Genomic DNA, 27273 nt, shown 5'->3' with positions numbered 1-27273 from the left:
AGTCACTTTTAATGCTTGAAAATGATTATTCCACCTTTGTGGTCACATTGGCCACACAAAGCCCATTTTTATCATCCCTCCCTACAAATATTTTCGTCCTGATTCCAATGAGCTATTACACTAAGGTGTTTCTCCAAGGAATCGACTTGAAACAACATAATTAAAATATTCTTGTTAATCACTTCGATTTATGGAAATTGTCGGAATGCAATCGAACCAAGAGAAAACCATGCAAAATTGATTTTGATGATGATATATGGTAACTGATCCCAGTCAGACCCATAAAACTCTTCTAAAAACCTCATCAATGGAGTAATCCAACTCCTGTGACCTCCCTAGCATAAGCTCTGGGGGCTCCTAATATCATCACAAGGTAATGTAAAAATTGGGGACATTACATCATCTTGAATTCTAGTGGATCTATTAATGTTAGTTTTTCTAGTACATTTTTGTTAAGGTCCTTTTTTCACCTCAAAATTCTCGTAATGGGTAGAAAAAATCCCTAATACCAATCTTATTACAATGACCAACAATGATTTTTGGTCCCCAAAAAAGGATAGATGGGGTGTGAAAACTTCAAAAATAAATGTACAACAAATAATATCCCTCAAATTCACTAGGAGAACCTTAAGAACACCCAAAAAATGGAGGGCATTAGAGTAGAGAAGGTAGAGTTCTACTTCCCTAAAAAAAGAGTGTTGGAAAAACTTTTTTCATGCTTGAAAAATGTTGAATAGAGGAAGGAGTCAATGCCAACTCTAATACCAAGTTGGAATAACAAGAGATGGAAGGTCTATGAGGAACTTTTCTACAAAACCTAATCCAATAAATAGAAAAGACCCGATATTGTCACATAATTTAATTTTTGCATACTGAGATGAATCGATACCATAGTATCACTTAAAGAAGGAAAGATCAATTCCATAATAAAGAACCATCATCCACAAATAGAGTAAAATCTCAAAGGTCCCATTATACTATTACTAACAAAAACATATAAATTAAATTGTTGGTAAATGTCTATAGACATCAATCCATAATCAACATTAAAACACTTCATGATACATCTCATGTTGTTAAATGAAAAAAATCATAAAAAATAATAAAATTATAACTTTATTTAAATTATTATTATTAATTATAATAAATAAATAATATAAAGTTAAACATACGCACATTTAAAAAATATGGAACAAGATTCTTAACCATGGAGATCTATCCACAATTTACAATTGAGATTCATAATCTCTATAATAGCCTTTGTTACAATACCATGGGTCAATACCACATGCCCAAAAAATTATAACTCACTTCATATGACTTGTTCATGGGACATTTTTTAATTAAAAGAAAAATAATGACAAAAATACTTTGACGATAAATCTCAACCATTAATTTTGATTTGTATAATACTACTACATATATTTTACGAACGTACACATCCCTATCCACTTGATTACACTCACTTGACCAAAGTAATTATAGGCACTAACCAAAGCCGATCAAGTCATAAATAATAAAGTGCTTAATTTAGCCATATGTATGGTTATTAAAGCGCTCAACACACCAAGTAGCAGGTAAGGACGTGGCCTTAAGATAAGATTACCCATAATCTCAACAACATCGACGTGGTAGTTTCATATGTTGTTTTGTAGAAAGACTTGTCTGGGATACTCGATCTCAACTTTAAAATCACCAATCCTTGTCCTATCTCTTTTTGCAGCAGTAATATAAATTATGCCGCAATTATTTAACCAAAAAATGAGTTTGTAAGGTGCATCTCTTCAGAAAATTATAGCTAAAACTAACTTGAAATCAAATCAGGATTCCTTCCAACATATTCTTAGATAAGTCTTTTAGAATGAGATACGATACCAAGAATCTAAGATGTATTTCTTGCGAGGAAAAATATCTACCAAGGAATTTCTTAAGACAGAGTGCAAGTATTTTACATTATTCCACCTTTCCCTTTTTCCAAGAGAACGTTATTCCACCATTCTAAGATAACACAAGTTCAAGTTTAATCAACGTTATCCTTCGATGAAATTACATTAGAAGCTCTTTCGCCTAATAACTAATCATCCAACCCCACACAGATAAAATGATTATCCAACCATTTCCTGAATTTTCTGTTCTGAAAATTCAGATTTATGATAACTCAGATAACATAAGATCAATTAAATAGTGTGTTGGTCAACAATACTCCAACGCTGCTGTTCTACCAAGATTACAGCAGGAGGAACAAATAATGCAGGCCTTCCATTGGTTTTGGAATTATCACCATAACATTATCAATAACGATATCTAATGTGAATCTTTAACGCAGATGACAGTAATTATTTCAATTGAACAAGTTTTGATGGAAAGGAAATGGATTTACATCTGTACAATACGTATATCCTCTATCTTTAACGCCAATATTGAGCCCATCTATGAATTGTCTCCACCATTTGGGGGAATAAGGCGCTGACACTCTCATTGATAAGGGTCTGGAAGAACTGTATTGCATCCTCATCATCCAAATCCAAACGGAACTTTTCTTGAAGCTGCTCATAATATCAATGTCGTTCGTAAGAGTTTGTCCATAAAAGAAAAGAACTTTCCAAGCTCGACTTAAAAATAAATTAAAGGGAAAGTATTAGATTAAGCTCTACAGACCTTAAGAATCCCTTTCTCCGGATCAGATGCAATAGCAGGAATGCTTGCTCCAGCCATTAAATGGAACAAATTCAGGATGAGGTTACTGGATTTTCTCAGGATGTTGTAGGCCTCGCAGCAATAAGATTTGAATCTCCCATAGTATTGGCTGCAAGAACAAATCAAAAACAATTCCATGCAAATTATATGCACGTGTGAGTGGAAACATGTAAGAAAAGAGCCCACATCAGTTTGTTCTATGTTTTTCTTTTCTAGGCATTAGGCCTGATAATTGCCATGGGGGAATGCAATTGACAGTAATTATTTCAATTGAACAAGTTTTGATGGAAAGGAAATGGATTTACATCTGTACAATACGTATATCCTCTATCTTTAACGCCAATATTGAGCCCATCTATGAATTGTCTCCACCATTTGGGGGAATAAGGCGCTGACACTCTCATTGATAAGGGTCTGGAAGAACTGTATTGCATCCTCATCATCCAAATCCAAACGGAACTTTTCTTGAAGCTGCTCATAATATCAATGTCGTTCGTAAGAGTTTGTCCATAAAAGAAAAGAACTTTCCAAGCTCGACTTAAAAATAAATTAAAGGGAAAGTATTAGATTAAGCTCTACAGACCTTAAGAATCCCTTTCTCCGGATCAGATGCAATAGCAGGAATGCTTGCTCCAGCCATTAAATGGAACAAATTCAGGATGAGGTTACTGGATTTTCTCAGGATGTTGTAGGCCTCGCAGCAATAAGATTTGAATCTCCCATAGTATTGGCTGCAAGAACAAATCAAAAACAATTCCATGCAAATTATATGCACGTGTGAGTGGAAACATGTAAGAAAAGAGCCCACATCAGTTTGTTCTATGTTTTTCTTTTCTAGGCATTAGGCCTGATAATTGCCATGGGGGAATGCAAAGATAGCTTTCAAATGCTTGCTGAGATTTCAAAGTGTGCAATTAAAACTACAATGGCGTAAAAATATATCCGCTGCATCTACAGAACAGAGTCGATCACCTGCCAACTTGTACTTCTTTGGTTGTGACATTAAAGAATACGAGACAGGTTGACCTTCCGACCTTAGTTTGATTAACAAAAGAAACAGATACTGCAAACATTCGCCACATTTTGAGGTTTCCAGAACAGATCGACAGAGGATAAAAAACAGAGGTTTTGTAGCAAACACGATGGTTAATAACTGGAGTAGCTATACAAGGACAACAATCGTGAAAGGCCAAGCTACAGTGCAAAATTCTTTGTAGAGCTATATCATAGAAATACTACTGCTCTAGCTGTTTTCTTTTCTTTTTATCGAGCTATCAGATATTAGAATACTCTATCTTTGTTTCCAGTACAAAGGCTGCTCTCTGGTTTTCGTCATTTTTCTTTGTTACCGCTCTTGCAAATCAGAAGAGCATACGTAGTGTCATTCTTTTCTTCTTCACTTTGGTTGTGTTTTATTGCTTTAAAGTTTAGAGGATGCTTCGACAGAATTTTTAATTTTTAAACTGCATAAACTTTACAGATATACGATTACCAACCTGAAGTTGAGTGGCAACAATAGCAGATCTTGGTTTGCAGTCTTTTGCAAAAATATTCATAGAGTCATGACCCCAGAAACAATCGAGATGGTTTCCAGCATTGAAATTGAGTACACTTCAAAATTAAAACCAGTGTTTACAGGATTCATTTCAGATATTTTGAGAGAATAATTTTTGTGTGTGGTTGTCGCTGGCTCATTTGTTAAAGTGGACAGGTGCAAGGGGTTATTATTATTAATATTCATTAAAAATCACCAAGACTTGTGGATGACTAATTTTGACCATTTTGTTCACTAACAGCACACAATGTTCAACCAAGTTTCTGGACAGTGGGGATGCAGGAACAGGGAACCACATACAGGGTATGTGACGAGACTTGCCCTAAATTTTAGAAAATGTCATGGAAATGTTGGGGAACCCATCCAAAATCCTTTAAAAAAAGGAGACTTTAAAAATATGAAAATAATGACTAGTCACAAACATGAATATAAAAAATTGGCATGTGCCTAAGATTTTTATTGAGTGTTGCATCTTTGTCACTTATCAGTCCTGCACGCTGTGACTTTTACCATGCAATAATGCTCAAATCCTACAATACACTCAATCCTTTCATTTTTCAGGGTTTCCATTACTACATAATGCTCCACTAATTTGGCCTCTGTCAGAAATCCGTCCATTTCCTTAGTCAAAAATCCGTCCAATGAGCTCACAGTGGAAATGCGAAGTTTGATCATGGCTTCAGAGATTTATTACCTGCACAGTTGAAGAGTTTTAAAGCTGCAGTTTGAAGCGATCCACGATAAAGTTTTTCCTTCAATTCAACCGTGGTTTTAAAGGATTACGGATCATGAATTGAAGATTTTAAAGCCAAGTGTCATGATTGGAATCAGACGGTGTAGAAAGCTCCTCGGAGAATCCAGATACGATACGGACCATCCAGGCCCAGTTGTGAATGTCTTGGCAACTGAGGGAAAGAGCAGATAATTACTCTGAATGAAATCACAAAATAGCAGCTATCTACATGGTCCCAGAATCAAACCCTGACATCGAGACCTGTTTTGTCAAAGGAATCCAAAGCAGCTACTTTGCCAAGCCACATACCAAAGTTGCTAAAGACTCAAATCTAAGACCACCAACAGAGAGATAATAACATCAAAACTCTCAATTTTCTTGTTTTGATTTTGACCAGAAAAAACAAAATGGGTTGGTCTTGTGTATGAGTTCTCTACCTCTGAGTTGCAGCCATAGAAAAGCTGGTCCTAATCGTTGCTCCAGAGACTATCATCAAGGCTCATATTGTTTGTGGAAGAGGACACATTAAAATCCATCTGGTGGCATTGACAAAAGAAATGAAACCACGGGACTTTGGTGGTTTGCAGCAGGTGGCCTGCACACAATCAGCTCCCCAATTTATCTCTCACACTCCACAACCATGTATTTGGGTTGATTCCTTACCTATTAGAGCAATTGCTTTTATCCACAGGTAGGATGACATTGCAGTTGTTATATATAATGTTGTATGTGGTCGTATAATCCATGCATGTTGTTTGAGTGGATATGTAATTTCAATTCATTGAACAATCATAAAGCTCAAGAGTGCATCAACATTCTTCTCTTTGTGATATAAAAGAGGTCTGGGCAGCAGCTTGCTTTTGTTCCTGAAAATCCAGGTTTGGCATTGCACTTACATTTGGTGCTGGTATTAGCTCTTCAAGTTTTGCTAACACTTCTAATATCTTTGGGAGTAGAAGCACTTCATCGGGTTGAGCATCCCTCCATAGTTCAAATTAACCAACAGTCTTCAATTAGAAAATGGTTCAAATTGGTGAAGTATTAGAGTTCCTGAAAAGTCTGATACAATCTACCACTGATGACACATTAAAAATCAGCAAAGCCTCTCTTGCTGAAATTAGAAACTGTTTGCAAAATGCACCAGACAATTGATTTTTTGTAGGTTGAGTCACAACTACGACAAAATGAATTATAGCAAAAAAGACATCATTTTGAACTGGCTTTTGTTCAAACAATACTCTGTTTGAGATTGAGATGGACTCCCATCAGCAGCCAGAAACTAATCAAATCAGTGAGGTTGAGGTTGAGTCAGCACCCATTGCAAGAGCAGATTTACTTGAAGATGTAGAAATTCAACTTGCTCTTCCCAAGCTGATCATCAAACCTTGGGAAGAGCTTGTCAACAACAAGAACAAAACCAGGTGTTGGGTATGATAAAGATGTGTCCCTTCATATTCCAAACTATTCCAAGCCAATCCAATTTCAAAGTGTTGGAATTCCTCAGGACAGTTCATATTCACATGTTTTAGATCTCGCTCCTCATCTACATTCAAAGCAAATTGTCAAATGACAACATTGTAATCGAGTTGGCCATGTGAAAGATCATTGTTTTGATCTTCACCCATGTGAGCATTGTCATAAGCACATTCATAATCCAAACAAATGCTTTACCAACAAGCCTCCTACAAGAACAAAGATTCTTTCAACAGGCAAGAAGATATTTCAGTCATAACACAAAATTTGTTCTCGAGTATCGATACATCTTGCAGTTGATATTTCTTCATCTTCTCACCTTGTATCTGACCGAGGGGCGGAATTGATGGTCATTCTACAAGCTTCAAAGATACATCAAGCGAGCTTGAGCCACAACCTAAGCCTACTACCTAAGCCTACTGCCTAAGCCTAGAGCTAGAGTCAGCCATAGCCAAATTCAAAGTTGTAGCTAGAGAAGCCTATGAGCATGCACTTTGGTTGGTGGCCTTCCTTAAACCACCGTAGGTTGAGACCTCAATGGTCACCCATTTTAAGAATATCAGGGAACACTTCCACCAGCAGAAGCCTTTAGCTTCTAGCCAGATTTAGAATTGTTCCAGAGTTGGTTGAGACCTCAATAGTCTCCCGCCTCTTTTGGGTTTGTGGTATTCCTTAAAAACCACCTTTCAAAGCATTAGGGAGCACTTACTCTAGCAGAAGACTTCAACTTCTAGGTAGATTTCGAATTGTTCCAAGAACTGCACTAAGCGTTCCAGTGTTGGTGGTCATCTTTAAACCACCAATGGTTGAGATCTCAAGTTCTCCCACCTTACACCATCATTTCAGAGAGCAGACACAGAGAATTGTTGCTATGCATTTTTGTATTTCAGCTCTCCTTTTGGACTCATATACACCCCTCCGGACTAAGGGAAAAATGTTGGACACCTAATCTGCTAAGGGTTATGGTGTGGAATATGAATAGTCAATGGAATCCAAGAGACCACTTCGTATATGAAAACCAAAGGTTATTAGACATTGTATAGAAATGTATATCATTGTGAATGCAATTCACGATTTATCTTAATCTTGCATATTCATTTTCTACGAGTTTAACATATTATATGTTTTCTAAGCTCATTGGGCAAAAATTTTAGGGTGCCATTCTGGAATCCCTCTTTTCAAGGAAAGGGCAAGGGTGAGTGCCCAAGCCTTCCCCATTGAAGCGAAACATCTTCCATTTCTTGTGAAATATCCCATTCTACATTTCCTTGAGAGGAACCTAGAGAAACAACCCACATCTAGTTCCATGTCAGAAATGCAAGAAGCATGGGTGTATCCTCTACTCGATAGAGTGCATCCCCATGTAACACTAGGAACACAACCTTGAGTGGCAGCATGTGTCTTTTGAGTGGGGCACTTCTCTAGAGGTCATTGGCATACATCCAAATCTCATTTGCTTCTCTCTTCTCTCATTTTAGAGTTAGGATGTAAGTATCATAACCAATGTTCCATTGAGTTCCTAGGAAAGGTGGTTGTTACTGCAAAATTTAGCACTATAGTGCAAAGTCTCACTAAGATCAGTCACCACTGTCAATTTAGAAATTGTTCACTTGCTATTTTTTGGTTGGATATTATCCCCACAAGGGAGGCTTCCCCAACAAATCTTAGGGATTTGATAACCCAAGTGTTCCCAAACTTAAAATCCCCTAAGGGTTTTGCTAATAAAATCAACCAAGGATAATGTTCAATAATGTTCCGAGTGTGATGAGATGTCACTCCAAGATAAGAAGTTAAAAGGATCCTATGGCTAAATCTAGCAAGCTTAATAAGTCTCGAGGAGGCTCAAATAGGTTCCCAAACACATGCTACCTTAAAATTACCACTTGTTGTTATAAACTAGGGTGGGTTTCGAGCAACATAATTACAACAGGCAAAATTTATAACAACAATGACAAAAATAGCCTAAAATTGATAAGAGACAAAAGAAAACAAAGTCTATTTAAAGAATAAACTAGGAAATAGATTATAACAAATTTCAATGGCTGAAAACACATAAAACAATAGTAAAAACCCTAAAAGTCAGCCCTAATTTATGGCTGAAAATGCATGAAAAATGCTATTTGTGCTTTTATAATTTAATAATTCAGGTTATACAATGCATATTTTTCCATCACCTAACCCTAATTTACCCTGGAAAACATTTAAAAAGTAAAATTTAGGGTTTTAAATTTTGTATTTTAAGACTGAAACAATAGTGGACTATACCTTTCTCAATCAGTGTTGAAAAATATAGCTTCAGTTAGTACTTTTAAAGATTGGGTCGGCCCCAAGGTCAAAAGGTGGCTTTTGAAGGGTCATAACCCTCCACATTGACCACTATAAATAGAGCCAAGTTGGAGGTCATTTAGCATATCATCATCACATCAAAAACTCGCAGTTGACTCACACGTGCGAAGAAAGAAGGAAGATTTATGTCCAACGTTGAATGTATTTGGCCTAATGTTGACCAAGCATTTTCTGGCTGTTTGACTGAATTGTAAAGGAGGTCAAATATTTTGTTGACTTCAGACTGTTGATCCTCTGTTGGCATTATGGTGTTTGGCATTGGCTCATGATGGCAGCTAGCTCATGTTGGCATTGATGTCAACCCTTGTAGCCTAGCTAATGTTTGGATGCCATTCTTGTAGTATGGTTGCAGCTAGTTGAGTTGGCATTGAGATGGTTATGCTGGCATTGATGTCAACTCATGATGATAGCCTTGTGATGTATTGATGACCTGATGATGCCATTGGTTTGGATGATGATTCTGTTACAAGTGGATGATAGATCTACATGTGATGGTGATGATTGATGGCACACTAGTTGAGTTGTCAAATAGGTTTTCGTTAGGTCTTCATGTTCATTCTTATGGGGATGACTGTTAGAGTGATTTGATGACTTGATGATGGTGCTACAGAGTATTGCGGGTATGTTCAGAGGTGTTGCAGCTTGTGGAGAAGTCTGGATGGAGAGTGGAGGACTTGTTGGCACCCTTGCCAAACTTGTTTTGTTGGCCTTCTAGGTCAATTTGGCAGTGACACTTAGGAGACATGTTTGATCCACTTGCAGATGTGTTAGAGGCTATGTCAGAGGTCTAGAGGCTAGTACAAATGTTGGAGAAGGTGATGCAACAGGTGGCAAAGGTTATGGTCCAAGAAGACAAGGTCAAGGGTTCAAGTTGGGATTCAAAGAAAGTAGGAAAGGAATATGCTTCAATTGTAATAGATTTGGCCACTTCGCTAGAGAGTGTCCTCACAAGAAGGATACTCCAAGACTGTAAGAACCAAAAATTGTATACGCAGCAGAAATATTTAAAACACTTCAAAGACAAAAACATCCATCGTAGGATAGTAATTTTAAATTGTATATTGTATGAAAGAATTGATGTACGATGATTACAAATGAGAATGAGGGTCCTATATATATAGCCAGGTAAGTACCCTTTCACGAACAGTTATGTCCTTTAGGGACATACCTTTTCATTAATTGCGAACTAATTACTCATTAATCTTATTTGTTGTTTTTTACATTATTTGTGTTTATTTTTATATAAATTTAGTTCGTTACATAGCCTTCCCCTTCAAAAAGCTTTGTCCTCAAAGCTTAATGATGAAGGATCAATTCTCTTCTGTTGATCGGAATATCTTATTTTTGAGCTTTCATCTTTGCTGATACAAGACCATATGATGTTTTGAACGATAGATAGAATTGTCATACTGAAAACGGATTAGACCATCCTAGATTAATCTTCTGGGAAATCTTCTGATCCTTGGAGATGTGTGGTGAATAGCTATCATATGACTGGATTGAGCTCACTTCAATATTCTTCTAAACATAAGTGTGTTTATGTTCTACATGATATAGATTTGTAGATTGATTAAGGTGTTTGCTCTTGTGATTCAGGTATAGATAAGGAATTTTTCTTGTTTGAACTTCCTTAAACGTTTTATGGCAATTTCCTAATCTCCTTCAGGCATTGTTGTTGTTGACTTGACTAGTGAATCCTCATTTGGGATGTTTGTTGTTTGAACTACAACCTCTGATTACGTCTTTACTTCAGTAGGATTTGGATTTTTCTTGAGCTGTGAGATTAGTGGAATCGATGTTTGTTTCTTCAGCTTGGACTGCTACATTTGGAGATTTTGATGCTTCCTTTGTGACGAGTTCTTTGAACATGTTCATCAATGATTTCTTTTTGTCCTTAAGTTTTTAAATCTGTTTGGCACATTGTGATTATGATTTTTGAGACACAAGCATTCCTCATTCTTTGAGTCAACTTTATTTTGTCCTTCACGATTCTCATCTTTTAAACACTCAATTTGTTCTATTAATGTTTGGTTAAGGCCCTTTAAACATAAATTTTCTTCTTCTTGTTCTAATAAATGCTCCTTGAATTCCTTCTTTGATGCTTCAGCTTTCTTGACTTGTTCGAGTAGCTTTTCTTGGTGATCTCCGAGGCGTGAAATTTCTTTGTCTTTGTTGCAGATGACTTCTTCAAGCTCTTTTTGCTTCTTTGATATAGTTTTTTTCGTTATCTTGAAACATCAAATCTGAGATATCCTTAAGGTCTTCTAATGAAGATTTTATTGATTTTGATTTACTTGTTCTGTCTCGAAACATGACCATCTTCCCTTTATAAAGAAACGTCAAAACTTGTTTCTCTATGTTTAACATGAATGTACTCAAATCCTTAAACTAGGGTTGACCGAGTATGATGTCAGTGTTTTTATTCGTCCTTACAACATGAAATTGAGATATGTACTCATAATGACCTATTGTCACTTTTCGATCATTAATTTTATACTCTTTTTGGTCAAAAATATTTTTCTTTACACCAATGCTTAGCTTTGGAATTAATAGTTGAGATATCCTTAAGGTCTTCTAATGAAGATTTTATTGATTTTGATTTACTTGTTATGTCTCGAAACATGACCATCTTCCCTTTATAAGGAAACGTCAAAACTTGCTTCTCTATGTTTAACATGAATGTACTCAAATTCTTAAACTAGGGTTGATCGAGTATGATGTCAATGTTTTTATCCGTCCTTACAATATGAAATTGAGATATGTACTCATAATGACCTATTGTCACTTGTAGATCATTAATTTTATACTCTTTTTGGTCAAAAATATTTTTCTTTACACCAATGCTTAGCTCTAGAATTAATAGCTGATTTGCCAAATTGATGTTGATATAATTTTTATCGTTGCTTGGGCTGATGGCGACATTAACTTCTCTTCCTTGGATACTTCATTTTAATGTAATTACTTTGTGATTTGTAACTGAAAGACCATTATAGGAAAACCTGTTTTCCTTTGTCATTTAGAATTGAGCTCCATCATTTTTTTCAATGATTGATCCCATTTGTTATGTCGAGATGACTTAAAGTAAATCGCCTGCTCTTTTTTTAATTAATTAAATAATAATAATAATAATAATAATATTAGTACAATTAATATTATTTTAAATAATTAAATTAATTTAATTGTAACTATACTTTATATATATATATATATATAGATCAATGTGGAAAAAGTCGAAGTCGGGATTAATTCGACAAGGGTCCAAAAGTTGAAAAACTCGGCAAAGTCGGGAGTTTTTCAAAAAAGTCGGCAAAAAGTCGGCAAAATAAAAAAAAATACAAAAATATTCATTTTTTAAAAAATCCGGACTTTTTCAATAAAATCCCGACTTTTTCAATAAAATCCCGATTTTTTCAATAAAATCCCGATTTTTTCAAAGAAAAAAAAATCATTAAAAAAACTACCACGATTTTTTGGAAAAAGTCCCGATTTAATCCCGATTTTTTCGACTGGGAAAAAATCGGCAAAAAATCGGCCGATATAATCGGCCAGCCAAAAAAATCGCGTTTTGGGGATTTAATCCCGATTTTTCCCGACTTTTTCCACACTGATATAGATAACAATTAAATTAATTTAATAAAGCTTGATGGACCGATACGTACGAATTCACAACGTTTGACCGGAATTAACCCGATTGACCACGCTACTATATGATTGCCTGACGGGGTTCTATCGGGAGACATCGGCGTGAACACTATTTGGACTGTGTGGTGAGTGTGGATGCAGGCTGGGAGTGTGGTGAGCATGGGCAATGGAGGCTCCAGAAGGTAGTGTGACAAGAATGTGGCTGGAACAATAGTAGAAGTGTGCAGTGGGGGCAGGGAGTTCGACGGTGTGGTCAGCAGGGACAAAGGATGGAACATGTTGCCACTTCCAAAGCCAGCCTCAGATTGCTTACAAGACCAGTGCCTGGAACATCTAGATTTCATGTGTCTCATACGATTCTCGGGAAACTGGGGACATCACACACACACACACACACACACACACACAGATATATATAATAAACGGCTTGGGTTGGTTCATTCATCTAAAGGCGTAAGCCATGCATTTCTGGTACTTCTTCACATATACGACTCACGTAAATATATGATAAACTACTGGAGGCCGAGTAGTTCAAAGACCTACAGTTTAATAAGCTTTCGCAAAGCAATGAGAGAGGATAAGGAGATAGAGTAACTCATCACATAGAGCTTGAAGCGTCAAGAATTCTACACTTATTGCATAGAGCTTGAGGCCTCTAGAATTCTACACTTTTGAGCTAACAGTAGACATAATGGATGAAAGAGGATGGGAGCAATGATTCATGGAGCGCAAATTTGATGATATAATATCAAATATCCATACAAGCACATGCATTAAAGAATGAATACAAATGAATCTGTAAGAACATATGAAGCCTTTCTGATGCAGGAGCATTCAACTCAAGAAATATCATTGTATTTTAGTAGATATAGGGGGTCTTGTGTTTTAAGGAAGTTGGTTTCCTAGGTATTGAATTAATGTAATTATTTAGGCTTTTGAGTGATTTTGGTGAGAATAGGGATTTAATTAAAAGTAGTGAGGCATATTTGTAAATATTCTCGAATGTAGGAGAATATGAGAGATTTAGGATAGTTGAGAGATTTGAGAATTAATTGTAAAACTCAGATTAGGAGTTAGTTCATGATTTTGTGGATTAGAGAGGATCCTTAGGGATAAAGAAGAGATTTTAGGATTTTGTTGAGGAGCTTATGGATCTAAACCAAGAATTGGTTTTAGAATCCTTTTGTATAAATGCAAGCCAAAAAGGCAAAAAAAAGAGTTAGATAGTTAAGCTAGTTAAAAGTGTGACTGTAAGCCTATGGGTAGATTGTGAAACAGAGGCCACTAATTAGAAGATCAGGCCAAAGAGAGATAGAGAGTCCTATTATGTAATCATTGGTTTGTATGTACATATACAGAGATTTAATTCCAAAGTGTGTAAATGTGCGATTTGAATATCGACTGATAAAATTATGAGTAAATCAAAGAATTCTGTGTAACAAAGGTATGCAGGCAGAGAACAAGCGAAACACAAAGGAGAAGAACAAGACAGAGATTCATAATGGATCGCTTGAATCCATTCGAAGGATCAAAGTGAAAGCTCTGGAGGGGCAGTAATGAAAGAACACGCATACTTAAGCTCAGGAGGAATTTCACAGCAGAACAGCGAAGGGCAAGAAACCTTGAAGTAATCCAAAACTACAGTCGAACTGAAGAAATGGTGTATAATCCAAGTGAAAAGAGGAACGAGGAAGTAAAGTATTGATGCACAGTAGCAATTGGATCTTTACGATCAACGAACAGGATTAAGTCGCATATAATGAATCAACAATAAATCCCACATCTCAATATTCCATAGTATATGTGTCGTGGGCCTTATCACTTGCGATATGCGATGTCATGCTGACCGTTGGATTGTATGCTCTAATCAACAGCGGAGGAGCATTGATAAAACCCCACATTGCAATGTTTCGATTATGAGGAATGAAGCTTGGACCACAAGAATGTGGGAAGTGCGATGCCCGATGCGATCGACGATTTGATCGCATCACAAATATTCCATGGTAATGTACCAGGCCCTAAGCAATTGCGATATGCGACCTTGCAAAGGTGCGATGTGAGCGGGTTGATAAATATTGCGACATGCGATATAGAGCGGACCGGACCCGATAAGGTATGAATGCGGTTTATATTATGTTGAAGTCCGGTGGTGTTATCATATTCTAGATGCGAAAGGAGTCTTAGGAGGCATGTTAGCAAGACTGCGATAGCGATAAGGCATGCATCGAGAAACATGCAAAGGCAGAGAAAATGCGGAAAGGTATGGTTTACATATGTGTTATGTGGATCTCTGTTATAAAGGGTTTATAATAGAAATAGAGCCAATAGAAGGTTGTGAGGTTTAAGTTCGATATAACCAAAGTACAAGTGTGGGATTTGGTTTATATGTGCGGACATAAAGTTTAATGAAGGTTTATGAAGGTGATTAAGTCCCGATGATGAAAGGATTGATTAAGGGTTGAACTGTGGTTAGTTTAATAAATCATTCCGCAGAGGTTTAATAAAGGGGCCTTAAACCATTCATTAACGAAGATTTGACTTGGCAAAGAGTTGAAATACCTAGGGTAAATAGATATATGCATAGTCACAGGCATACTGTGGGTAATCACAAGGTTTTCCTGTGTCACTTTCTAGGAGCTACGATTACATGAATTCAGATAGGAAACATGAACATAATGGAATTTAACAGAAGGATAACATATTGTAGTACTCGAAGGAGGAATCACCACCATTTTCTTAATATTCTGAAAGACACATATCATAAAATCATACAGACTTGAAAATAACATGTAGTTCTTTCTTTAGAATTCTGAACTTGGTGTAGAGTTGTTTTCCCATATTTATCTGGGGAGGGGAGCATTGAACAGTGATTACAACAAAATATCTCAGTTGAGCCTCAGCTGTCAGATTGACTAGTTGTCTCGGCTTGGGATGGCTCTGTGGCCCAAAAATGACTACAAAAATTAATTGCTTCAATAAATGACAACACATTACAGGAAAACAAAACAAGTCAATCAATCAGATGAACACGCCAACAAAATATCTCCATGCCCATCCCTATGATCGCCTTTGCTTCAGGTTGTTGCTTGCCCACGGTCTGGTCACCTGTGTCATAAGCTGATTCCCATTGCTTTTGCCTTTACTGCTTGGATCATTCGTTCTTCAAAACTGGGAGCGGTCAACTATCAGTTTAATGCCACAATACGGAAGCAGAGGTACTTCGTCTTCCCTCTACATGGAGCACCATACTGGATCATCAAGTCCTCCCAAGCTTCCATGTCTTCATTTATTCTATATTCGTCGACCTTGGTTTCATGTCACAAGGGGCCTTTTTGGGTCAGCCCATGCCAATTTTGAATGTTGCACCTCCTTTCTTAAATGCCTCAGTTGCCGACCCACCACGCCTTTAAAGTTTTGTGTTACTTCATCGCAGAGCTATCGCATTGGGGTTTCCCATTAAAGGTCCTTAAGGGAGGGGGCATTTCCGTCTTCTTTAGCCCCTTTTGCTTCGTGTGGCCAGGTGCTATGACCAAGCTTTTAGTCCTTGGGTTCTAGGACCCTTGGGCTCATGTATGTGAGGCTTGACCCTTTGTTAAATAGAATACTGCATATCGATGATTCCTAATGCTCGCCTTCAGTGCCTCCCCTTGACAATTGCGATCGTCGATATGCGGGGGTTGGGCCTACCCGGGATATTGTAATCGGCCATTACATAGTATTACCTCTGTTTGATGACCGTGTTGCTGGATATACGCCAAAAAACACCCTCACTGTCCCACTGAGCGGAAGTGAAATAGACGTTTTAATGCTCGTTGATCTGGGCCAATGATCCGGGCTTGATGGTATCGCAATCGCAATGCAGGAGAGGGTCTTTTTACCACCTTTCATAGTGCTTGCCGATTGTCCAAACGCGAAACTTCCATAAAGCATGATACATAAAATATCGCATCTGGAACCAAGACTCACATATTGCCATCGGAAAGGGAAAAGGGGCTTTAACACTGATTTATGGTGATTTTCGATGTTCCGGACGTGATAGTTTATAGAATGTATATCATAAAATATTGCATCCAAGAGGGTTCTCACACATCGCAATCACAAGTCGGAAGGGAATTTGACGAAGGGGGGACTTTGACTTGTGCGATCCCCAAATGCGATATCGCAATCGGCGCAGGAAGGAATTATCGTGATCGGCAAAAAAGATTTTATTGCAATCAACGAATAGAGGAAATATTGCAACCAGTGAGGCTGAGGAGGGACTTACGATGTGATAATCGGCGGGGGACTTTGCAATTTGCGATATCACAATCACAAAAGTTAAACAAGGATATGAGTGGATATGTATCACAAAAAGGGAAGGGGTCGATAGCTATTATGGTTCGTGGATCCTGACGCTTAAAAAGGGTTTCGGTCTGATTTCTGAATGTTTTTAAAACATTTCAAAGGGGAATGGGAAACATAGCTAGAGTTAGATATACATAGGGAATTCGGCGAGAGTTAAAAATGGGTCACTGTGACTAGAGTTTAAAAAACAAAGGAAAAATAGGGTTTGTAAAAGAAATGGTTTTAAGAGAATATGGAAATTTCTCCAAAACTGTTAATTTTTGGTATGTTTTATGCTTAAGAGCAATTTACTTCAATTTCTTAATTAGCCCAATATCAATGACCAGTTTAGCAATCACATTAGCATGATAGTAAAATGCACATAGAACATAAACATAAACAATAGAAGACAAGCCAAGACAAGAGGACACAAGATGTGGCACCAACCAGGGAAAAACCCCAATGTGGGGAAACCCTTGATCAATTCTTCTTATAATCTTCAATAGTTCAACAGAGAGAGAGAGAGAGAGTATACAAAACTGATATCTATGACAGCAGTAGAAAGTCCATCATTCTGCTAATGATGACTGTTCAAAGATGCAGCCCTGAATTCTCATGACAATCTTCACTAAGAGTGTTGTAGCATATCCTTTAAGGAGATCATCAAACTAATAGCCCTCCACATAACATTGCTGCAACATTCCTTTGATTACTTGGTGCTCCTACAACTTTGGTTAGGGAAAAATATGTAGCCCTTAACCTTCCACATTGTCAGCAAACTAAGCCCTTCTAGGGCTGCGGTCCACCTAGGAGAGTCTCCCCTTTATCCAAGCTGCCTCCTGCATGTACACCTCAATGCTACCTTGGAACAACCTTAGATGCTTGCTATGGCTTGCAGCCTAGCAAAGTAGCTAGTTGTAATTGCAGTCTCCTCCAACAGGCCCAAACAAGTCCTTAACCCATGCCTAGACATAACCTCTATTACTACGTTGTCACCTACAACAACTCATGCTTCTTTCACGCTGTCACTAGGTTGATTCTAGTTGTGTTAGGGCTCCTCTTGCTGCGACTTAGGGTCCTTCTTGGCTGTGTATTAGGGCTCCTCAATTGCTGCAGATTTGGCCTCTCTTGACTGTGTCTTAGGCCTCTATCTAGACTGCGTATTAGGCCTCCTCCTTGCTACGAATTAGGCCCCTTAATTGCAGTTTAGGGCCTCCTTTAGAGAATGGATTAGGGCTTCTTTACACAGCAGATTAGGGCTCCCTTTGGACAACAGATTAGGGCTTCCTTTGGCTGCGTACTGGAGTTCCTCTTGATAGCGAATAGGTTTCCTCTTAATTGCGGATTAAGCATTCCTCTTGCTGCGAATAAAAGCTCCTTAGATCTGTGGCCAGATCTCCTTCAAGACTGCAGCTAAGTCTCCTCTTCACCTGTGGCTAGGGCTTTATTGACTATGGCTAGGCTTCATTATGACAACAGCTAGGTCTCCTCTTTAGGATTGTGGCTAGATCCAATGTCTCCCTCTTGACCTCTCTTTCCACCAAACCCAAATGAGTGGAGAGAGACCCTGAGAGATGTGTGTCTCAAATGACTTGAGGCCTCCTCTATTTAAATGCAACGTTGAGGTTGAGCTGGGGGTAATTTGCTTGTTGGTCGACCTTGCCAAATTGTACATAATACAAATAAATTCATATGTCAATAAATACATGTCGAAATCGGATGATCTTTAGATCAATTCTACACTTCTCGAAGAGAGGAATCCAAGAAAAATATCAGCTACCATAAATAAGGTGGCCCACATGGAGTTTGGCCCTAGTTTCCAATTTTAACACTCCCTCTCCACTAGGGAGAACTCCATCTGCTAATCGATCTATCAGTCGGTACTATCTCTGCCATCAATGCATTTCTCTACTTTGCTCTACTCTGCTATGCTGAACTATGAAGAAGAAGTGATCAAGAATGTATCATACCATTCTCTACTGACCCGAAGTCAGTCCCAGATAAAAGAGAGTGTTTCATACCACTCTTACTGATCCAAAATCAGATCCAAATAAAGAGTGTCTCATACCACTCTTATTGATCCGAAATCAGTTCTAAATAAAGAGTGTCTCATACCACTCTTACTGACCCGAAGTCAGTTCCAATTGATCCCAGATCAATATCATCCAAGCATAGGGAGTACGGTAGTACATGATGCGTCCATCGGTAGTACTATGATCCCTATCCTCATTTCCCTACTCAATGGCTAGATGAGAGGTACTTCCCATGAATCTTAGATTACACGGGTAGGATGTCTCAGGAGGAGAAGGATGAACCATTCATCTTTCCTACATGTCGCCATGGGGTATCACAGGGGAAAGCTGAACCACTTACCTTGTACAACAAATCACCAGGGGAACGCTGAACCACTCACTCTATGACTGTGTCTCAGCAGGAGAAGGATGAACCACTCATCCTGTCTACATAGCAAACCACTAGGGGAAGGCTGAACCACTCACCCTATGGTTGCTCATTGCTCCAAGAAGTACCCCAAGCTCCCTGGAGCTCCCAGAGCTCAATATCCATATCATACAGGACCCACAGGAGAGGTTCTCTCCACGACTCCTAGTCATTCTCGGAAAGTCAAGAATTTGACCTTTCCCTGGGGCTTCAGCAGAATATCGACGACCTGCTCATCAGTCCCAATGTGATGGAGCCTTATTGCTCCTTGTTGTAGCATATCCTGGATAAAGTGGTACCTAATGTCTATATGCTTGGAGCGATCATGACATACGAGATTCTCTAATAATCGGATCCCACTCTAGTTGTCACAGAGGATCATGGTGATATCCAACACATGTCCAAACAACCCACTGAAGGGCTTCCTCAATCAAACAGCTTCACAAGAGGCCATACTCACAGCTATGTATTTGGCCTCAGCGGTGCTCAAAGCAATCGACTTCTACTTCTTGCTCATTGAGGAGATCGAAGCAGAACCCAGAGAGAAACAACACTCAAAAGTGCTTTTGTGATCCACCATACTGCCTGTCCAATCAGTATCAAAATAACCATGCAATCCCTCATCTTCGGCAATGTATCTCAATCGATGAGTGATTGTGCCCCGAAGAAATCTCAGAAGATTCTTGGCACCAATCCAAGGAATATGATGAGGCTTAACCATATATTGGCTCAACATGTTAACTACAAAACATGTATCTAGACGGGAGTTCACTAAGAACATCAGTGCTCCTATGAGTTGACGATACTCAAAAGCGTTTCCCAATTCGGGTCTGACAACACTACCACATAACTTCTTAAATTTAAGCTCGATTGGGGTAGTCACAGGCTTATAGTCCACCATTCCAAATTCGAAATCCAACTCCCTCTTACGTTTGTAAATGAGAGGGTCTGCACCTGTCAGAAAGAGGTCGTCCACATAAAGTACCAGTATGAGAGGATTATCATCTTCAACCTTAAAGTAAAGGTTTCGATCGGCTTCACTCCTAGTGAATCTCAGCTTCATCAGATAGTTGTCAATCCTCTGAAACCAAGCCCGGGGTGCTTGCTTTAACTCATAGATAGCTTTCTTTAATCTGAATACATGAGGTCCCCGATCATGAACCTCAAACCCATTGGGTTGTTCCACATCTATAGTCTTGCTATAACTGGAGAGGAATGGTCCCCTTGTAAGTTTTCCCTCGGTACATCCTGGACATATACCTTGATGCTCTTCTTTGAATTCAGGCATCCCTGTCACCATCTGACTCATATCGGGTAGGGCCTTGTAATGAAGATGAGCAAACCTCCAGTGCCATTGTTCAGATTGAAGAGATGTGTCGCAAGACATGGCTCCCAATGGACTTCCTACAACTTGATGCAACGTACCAACCCTGGACCCAAGAGTAAAAGCATCTTTAAAATTTCTTTTCCAAACACGTACCTTTCCATCGATGAATGCCACCTTGAAACTTTTGTCTTCCATTGCCGAAATGGACACCAGGTTCTTCCTGAGATCAGGTACATAAAGAACTTCTTGTAAATGAATCGTGTTACCCTGATTCAATTGAAGAGTAACATTCCCTACACCCTTTACGGGATAGGTTGCATTATCTCCAAGAATAATCTCGAAGTCTGTTTCCTTCTCTATCAGAATAGAGAGAGTTTCCTTGTATCCAGTGAAGTGCCTTGAAGCACCACTATCAATAAGACAATCTCCCAAAGTGTCTAGAAGAGAGGTGGCGAAGAGGGTGGAGAGTAAAAGCATCTTTAAAATTTATTTTCCAAACACGTACCTTTCCATCTGAATGCCACCTTGAAACATTTGCCTTCCATTGTCGAAATGGACACCAGGTTCTTCTTGAGATTAGGTACATAAAGAACTTCTTGTAAATGAATCATGTTACCCTGATTCATATGAAGAGTAACATTCCCTACCCCCTTTATGGGATAGGTGGCACCATCTCCAGGAATAATCTCGAAGTTTGTTTCCTTCTCTATCAGAATAGAGAGAGCTTCCTTGTGTCCAGTGAAGTGCCTTGAAGCACCACTATCAATAAGCCAATTCCAAAAGCGTTCAGAGGAGAGGTGGTGGAGAGGGTGGAGAGTAAAAGCATCTTTAAAATTTATTTTCCAAACACATACCTTTCCATCAATGAATGCCACCTTGAAACCTTTGTCTTCCATTTCTGAAATGGACACCAGGTTCTTCTTCAGATCAGGTACATAAAGAACTTCTTGTAAATGAATCGTGTTACCCTGATTCATTTGAAGAGTAATGTTCCCTACACCCTTTATGGGATAGGTGGCATCATCTCCAGGATTAATATCGAAGTTTGTTTCCTTCTCTATCAGAATAGAGAGAGCTTCCTTGTATCCAGTGAAGTGCCTTGAAGCACCACTATCAATAAGCCAATTTCCCAAAGTGTCTGGAGGAGAGGTGGTGGAGAGGGCCGATATAAGATAAAACTCCTTTTGCTTATTGTTAACAACATTTGATTCTTCATACCTGGCATTCCTTGCTTTCTTGGAGGGTCGACCTTCATGTCCTGCATTCCTTTTTCCTTTCCCATTGTACCTGTCATTCCTTCGATCATTGTTGTTGAAGTTGCCCCTGGAGTGATTATGATCATCGTCATGTGATGTGTCCCTTCTTTGGACACTCCCTTGCATAGTGGCCAAACCTATTGCAAGCAAAGCATCTTCCCTTCTTTCCACCCTTAGATCTGGGCTTTCCATTGAAGTGTCCTTTAGACCCTGTGTTATTTCTCCTTTTGGCATGAGCGGAGAAAGCAGTGGGGTTGCCTCTATTAGAAGGCATTTCTTGCTCCACAATTCTTGTTTCTTCTTGAATGCATCTTGACATCAATTCTTCAAATCCCGGAATTCGACCATTATTAAGAATAGTGGTTCTAAATATATATCACTCGGCTGGGAGTCCTCCAAGGGTAGTGCTAGTAAGTTCCCTGTCAGGAATGACTTCTCCAATCAATAGAAGATCATTCTTGATCCCAGTGATCCTTAAGAAGTAGGATTGAATATCCTCATCCTTGCCCTTCTTAATATCCTTCAACTTATTTTTGAGAAACAAAGTTTGATTTGCATGAATAACCTTGAACATGCGTACCAATCTATCATAGATCTCCTAGGAGGTGTTTAGATCAGAGATGTAGGACACCAGATGCTTGTCAAGGGATCTCTGATAATCTTCTTTGCTTTGACTTCAGCCTTGGTGTACTTGATCTTTGTAGTAGCTGGTGCATTTGATGGAGGCTCAGGGATTTTACCCTTCACATAATCCAACACTTCCTGTTCTTCCAATGTCTAATCAAGAGACATCTTCCATTCGTGATAGTCAGACTTCTCATGGAGCTTGTCTTCAGCTGAGAAGTGGGATGAGGAACCCATTGAGCCTTTTGTCCTTTCCAACGGTCTTTGGTGATTGCTCTTTCACTCTTGCTTGGGCTTTGTCTTCACCTCAGCTTTGATACCATGTTAATTTTTGGTATGTTCTATGCTTAAGAGCAATTTACTTCAATTTCTTAATTAGCCTAATATCAATGACTAGCTTAGAAATCACATTAGCATGATAGTAAAATGCACATAGAACATAAACATAAACAATAGAAGACAAGCCAAGACAAGAGGACACAAGATGTGGCACCCGCCAGGGAAAACCCCCAATGTGGGGAAACCCTTGATCAATTCTTCTTATAATCTTCAATAGTTCTGCGGAGAGAGAGATAGTACAAATATATAAAACTAATATCTATGACAATAGTAGAAAGTCCATCATTCTGCAAATGATGACTGCTCAAAGATGCATCCCTGAATTCTCATGACAGTCTTCACTAAGAGTTCTGTAGCATATCCTTTGAGGAGATCATCAAACTAGTAGCCCTCCACATAACACTGCTGCAACATTCCATTGATTGATTGTTGCTCCTACAATTTTGGTTAGGGCAAAATATGCAGCCCTTAACCTTCCATGCTGTCAGCAAACTAAGCCTTTCTAGGGATGCGGTCCACCTAAGAGAGTCTCGCCTTTATCCACGCTACCTCCTGCAAGCAATGTACACCTCAATGCTGCCTTGGAACCATATTAACTACTTGCCATGGCTTGCAGCCTCGCAAAGCAGCTAGTTGTAGCTGCGGTCTCCTCCAATAGGCCCAAACAAGTCCTTAACCCATGCCTAGACATACCCTCTATTATTACGATGTCACCTACAGCAACTCATGCTTCTCTCACGTTGTCAACAGGTTGATTCCAGTTGTGTTAGGGCTCCTCTTGTTGCGGCTTAGGGTCTCTTCTTGGCTGCATATTAGGGCTCCTCAATTGCTGCAGATATGGCCTCGAATCCATCTTTAGGCCTCTCTTGAGACTGCGTATTAGGCCTCCTTCATGTTACGAATTAGGCCTCTCTTAACTGCAGTTTAGGGCCTCCTTTAGACAGCGGATTAGGGCTTCTTTAGACAACAGATTAGGGCTCGCTTTGGACAACAGATTAGGCCTCCCTTTGGTTGCATATTGGAGCTCCTCTGGACAACAAATAGGTTTCCTCTTAACTGTGGATTAAGCCTTCCTCTTGCTGCGAATAAAAGCTCAGATTTGCGGCCAGATCTCCTTCAAGACTGCGACTAGGGCTTCTCCCTTCAACTGCAGTTCAGTCTCCTCTTCACCTGTGGCTAGGGCTTTATTGACTGCGACTAGGCTTCATTATGACAGTGGCTAGGTCTCCTCTCTAGGACTGCGGCTAGATCCAAGGTCTCCCTCTTGACCTCTCTTTCCACCAAACCCAAACGAGTGGAGAGAGATCATGAGAGATGTGTGTCTCAAATGACTTGAGGCCTCCTCTATTTAAATGCAACGTTGAGGTTGAGCTGGCGGTAATTTTCTTGGTGGTCGACCTTCCCAAATTGTCAATAGTACAAATAAATTCATATCTCAATAAATACATGTTAGAATAGGATGATCTTTAGATCAATCCTACACTTCTCGAAGAGAGGAATCCAAGAAAAATATCAGCTGCCGTAAATAAGGTCACCCACATGGAGTTTGGCCCTAGTTGCCAATTTTAACAACAATTTAAACTGGACCTGTTCTTCCTCTATGTTCTTTTGCCCTCTTTGTACAACTGCAACTCTCTTTTCGAAAGGTGACAACAGAACAGGCGGTGGAGAATGGAACAGCCGCGGGGCTAAAGCAGTAGTGGGGTCTAGCGACGTCACATCAAAGGCACCTATGGCAGCAGCGTGTTGACGGCAGACCGTTGACCTGTGGCGGCTGCAGACGGTGTGGTGGCTTCCACAACTTTGATGGCCGAAGAATGGAGGAGAGATCTGACAATGGTGGACACGTAATGTTCTATGCTCACGTGTTTTTTGTTTTTTTGTTTTTGTTTTTTATTTATATTAAATGACTTTCGTTTTTTTTCCTTATATATATAATTTTTATAATTCTTTTTTTTTAAATTTTGTTTTCTATATTTTTTTTATTATTATTATTTTTTGATATAATTTTTTTCTTCCCTTTTTAAATTTTTTTTTTAGTGGCCAAAGGCCTAAATGGAAAAATGGAGAACCTCGAGAAACTTATGTAGCAAAATGCTTCCAATTTCATGACAACAAGGTTGAGTTAATGGCCAAGGGTCAGATCAGACATGGCTCTCATACCAATGTAACAACCAAAAGTCGTATACGCAGTAGAAATATTTAAAATACTTCAAAGACAGAAACATCCATCGTAGGATAGCAATTGTATATTGTATTAAAAAATTGATGTAGGATGATTACAAATGAGAATGAGGGTCCTGTATATATAGCCAGGTAAGTACCATTTCATGAACAGTTTTGTCCTTTAGGGACATACCTTTAAATTAATTGCTAAATAATTAATCATTAATCTTATTTGTTGTTTTTCACATTATTTGCGTTTATTTTTATATAGATTTAGTTCGTTACAAAGAGATGATGAGAACCATAGAAACAACTACAAAGGCAATGGAAATCAAAGGAACAACAGGTTCAAAAAAAAAGGAAAGAGGAATGCTCCCGTTGCTTGAAATGGAAATGGTCATCTTCCCAAGAAGTCGAAAAACTCCAGGTATGAAGAAGTTAATGTTGGTGAAAAGAAAAAATAATTTTATCTTATTTATGCCCTCACCACCATTAGATCATTGGTTGATTGATAATGGTACCTCAAGGCACTTCATTGGGTACAAAGAGGCTTTCTCAAATTTGATTGAAAAGAAGACGAATATGGAGATTATACATGGGGATAATGCCACTTATCCCATGAAAGGAATTGGGATTGTTACGCTTCACTTAAATCAAGGTCAAACACTCCACTTACAAGAAGTATTTTATGTACCTGATTTGAAAAAGAATCTGGTCTCTATTTCTATGATGGAAGGTAAAGGTTTCAAGGTGACATTCATTGATGGGAAGGTTCGTGTTTGGCAAAGGAACCCAGGAGATGCATTCATTCTTGGATTCAAGGTTCAAGGTCTCTATGAGGCTGGAGGAAGTCCATTGGGAGCAATGACTTGTGATACTTCTCTTCAATCCAAATTATGGCACCGAAGATTTTCTCACCTTCATTTCAAAGCCTTACCTGATGTAAGGAAGATGGTCATAGGTATGCTCGAATTCAACTTAGATCATGAAGGTGTTTGTCAGGGTTGTGAAGCTAGAAAACATACAAGGGGACCATTCCTTGTGAAAATTTCTAAACTGAAATTCTATCATTGCAGTGACTGATTTATTTCACCTACTTATTATTCTCAATAAGTTACTTACGAAATTCCTTGAGCAAATATTAAAATAAATTCTACTGTAGTTATCACACAATTACCCAGAGAAAACATACATGCACAAGAATCAATCACATCGACACAGTTATTTTGGACAATTGTCCCCAGAAAAACCCAATGCAGGAAAACCGGTGCAGCAGATGAGGGCTTTATTAATCTTCAGCAACAATTGATTTTACAATGAATGATTTTACAGAGAAACTGAAAGAAAACACCTAAGACTTTACCTCTGAGACCATCTGACACTTTGGAGACCATGCTCCCACTTCTCTATCAACCCTGCGTCACTCTAATTGACCCAGCGTGGTTCTGAGTGGCTCTGCGTCCCTCTACATCAACCTGCGTAGGCCCTGTGTCTCTCCTATAGACTACGTCACTTTTTCTGCGTTGTCTTCCACTGCCCCTGTGTCACCTCTTCCTCGATCACTGCCTGCTGCTGAAGCCCTCCTCTTCCTCCACCCTACAACTCCCTCTGAAATTGATCTCCTCTTCCTTGAGAATCGAATTTCCTTGAGATATTGAGTATCTGCCAGTGTGTCTCCAAATGACCCTCAAGTCTTCTCTTATACTTTTCCTATTGATGCATCAACGACCAAGACATTCTCACAAAGCCTTTGGGAAAGGTTATATTCTAACCTTATGAGGGTCCCGTATGAGTTGGACACTGAGCTCTGGGATCCTAGGGGATTGGGGTACTTTTTGGAGCTATGAGCAACCATAGGGTGAGTGGTTCACCTTCCCCTAGTGGTGCGCTAGATACAGGGTGAATGGTTCACCTTCCCCTGTGATACCCCATGATGGTTGACATGTGTGTGGGGTGAGTGGTTCACCTTCCCCTACCATTGCGGACACATGTATGTAGGGTGAGTGGTTCACCTTCCCCTACAATTGTCATATGCATAGGATGAGTGGTTCACCTTCTCCTGTCAATGCCCCAGCACACATCCTACCCATGGAGTCCAGGACTCATGGGAAGTACCTCTCATCTGGCCAATGAATTGGGAAAAGATGGTTACGGACCATAGCACTATCGATAGGCGAATCGTGTACTGTTGTACTCCTTATGACTAGGATGCATTGTGTTCAACAACTTGATCTGGGAGCAAGGACTAACTTTTTTCAGTGGAAAGTGGTATGATCTTATGACTCACTCTCAATCACTTCTTCCTCATTATTACTTCATGGTTCAGTAGAGCAAAGAAGAGTGGGGTTGTGAT

General features: G+C 38.9%; 1 protein-coding gene across 1 annotated transcript in view; it reads right to left on the bottom strand.

Moving 5' to 3' along the window:
- Window positions 1–1867: 1867 nt before the first annotated feature.
- The window catches only part of LOC149194393 (phosphatidylinositol 3-kinase, root isoform-like), a 353842-nt gene continuing 328436 nt past the window's right edge, over window positions 1868–27273 (bottom strand). The window contains exons 17-20 of the mRNA XM_089405076.1: window positions 3281–3428; window positions 3003–3168; window positions 2659–2806; window positions 1868–2546 (exon numbers count right to left, since the gene is read on the bottom strand). Coding sequence (XP_089261202.1) covers window positions 3031–3168; window positions 3281–3428 — 286 coding nt within the window. The 3' untranslated portion in view covers window positions 1868–2546; window positions 2659–2806; window positions 3003–3030. The remainder of the gene's footprint in view (window positions 2547–2658; window positions 2807–3002; window positions 3169–3280; window positions 3429–27273) is intronic.

Source organism: Pinus tabuliformis, chromosome 2_2 (genome assembly GCF_031772625.1).
Source record: "Pinus tabuliformis cultivar Carrire ecotype Pingquan chromosome 2_2, CPIR1, whole genome shotgun sequence".
NCBI classification, from domain to species: domain Eukaryota; kingdom Viridiplantae; phylum Streptophyta; class Pinopsida; order Pinales; family Pinaceae; genus Pinus; species Pinus tabuliformis.
Note: the sequence above shows the minus strand (reverse complement) of the source record. Positions and strands in the feature narration are given on the sequence as shown.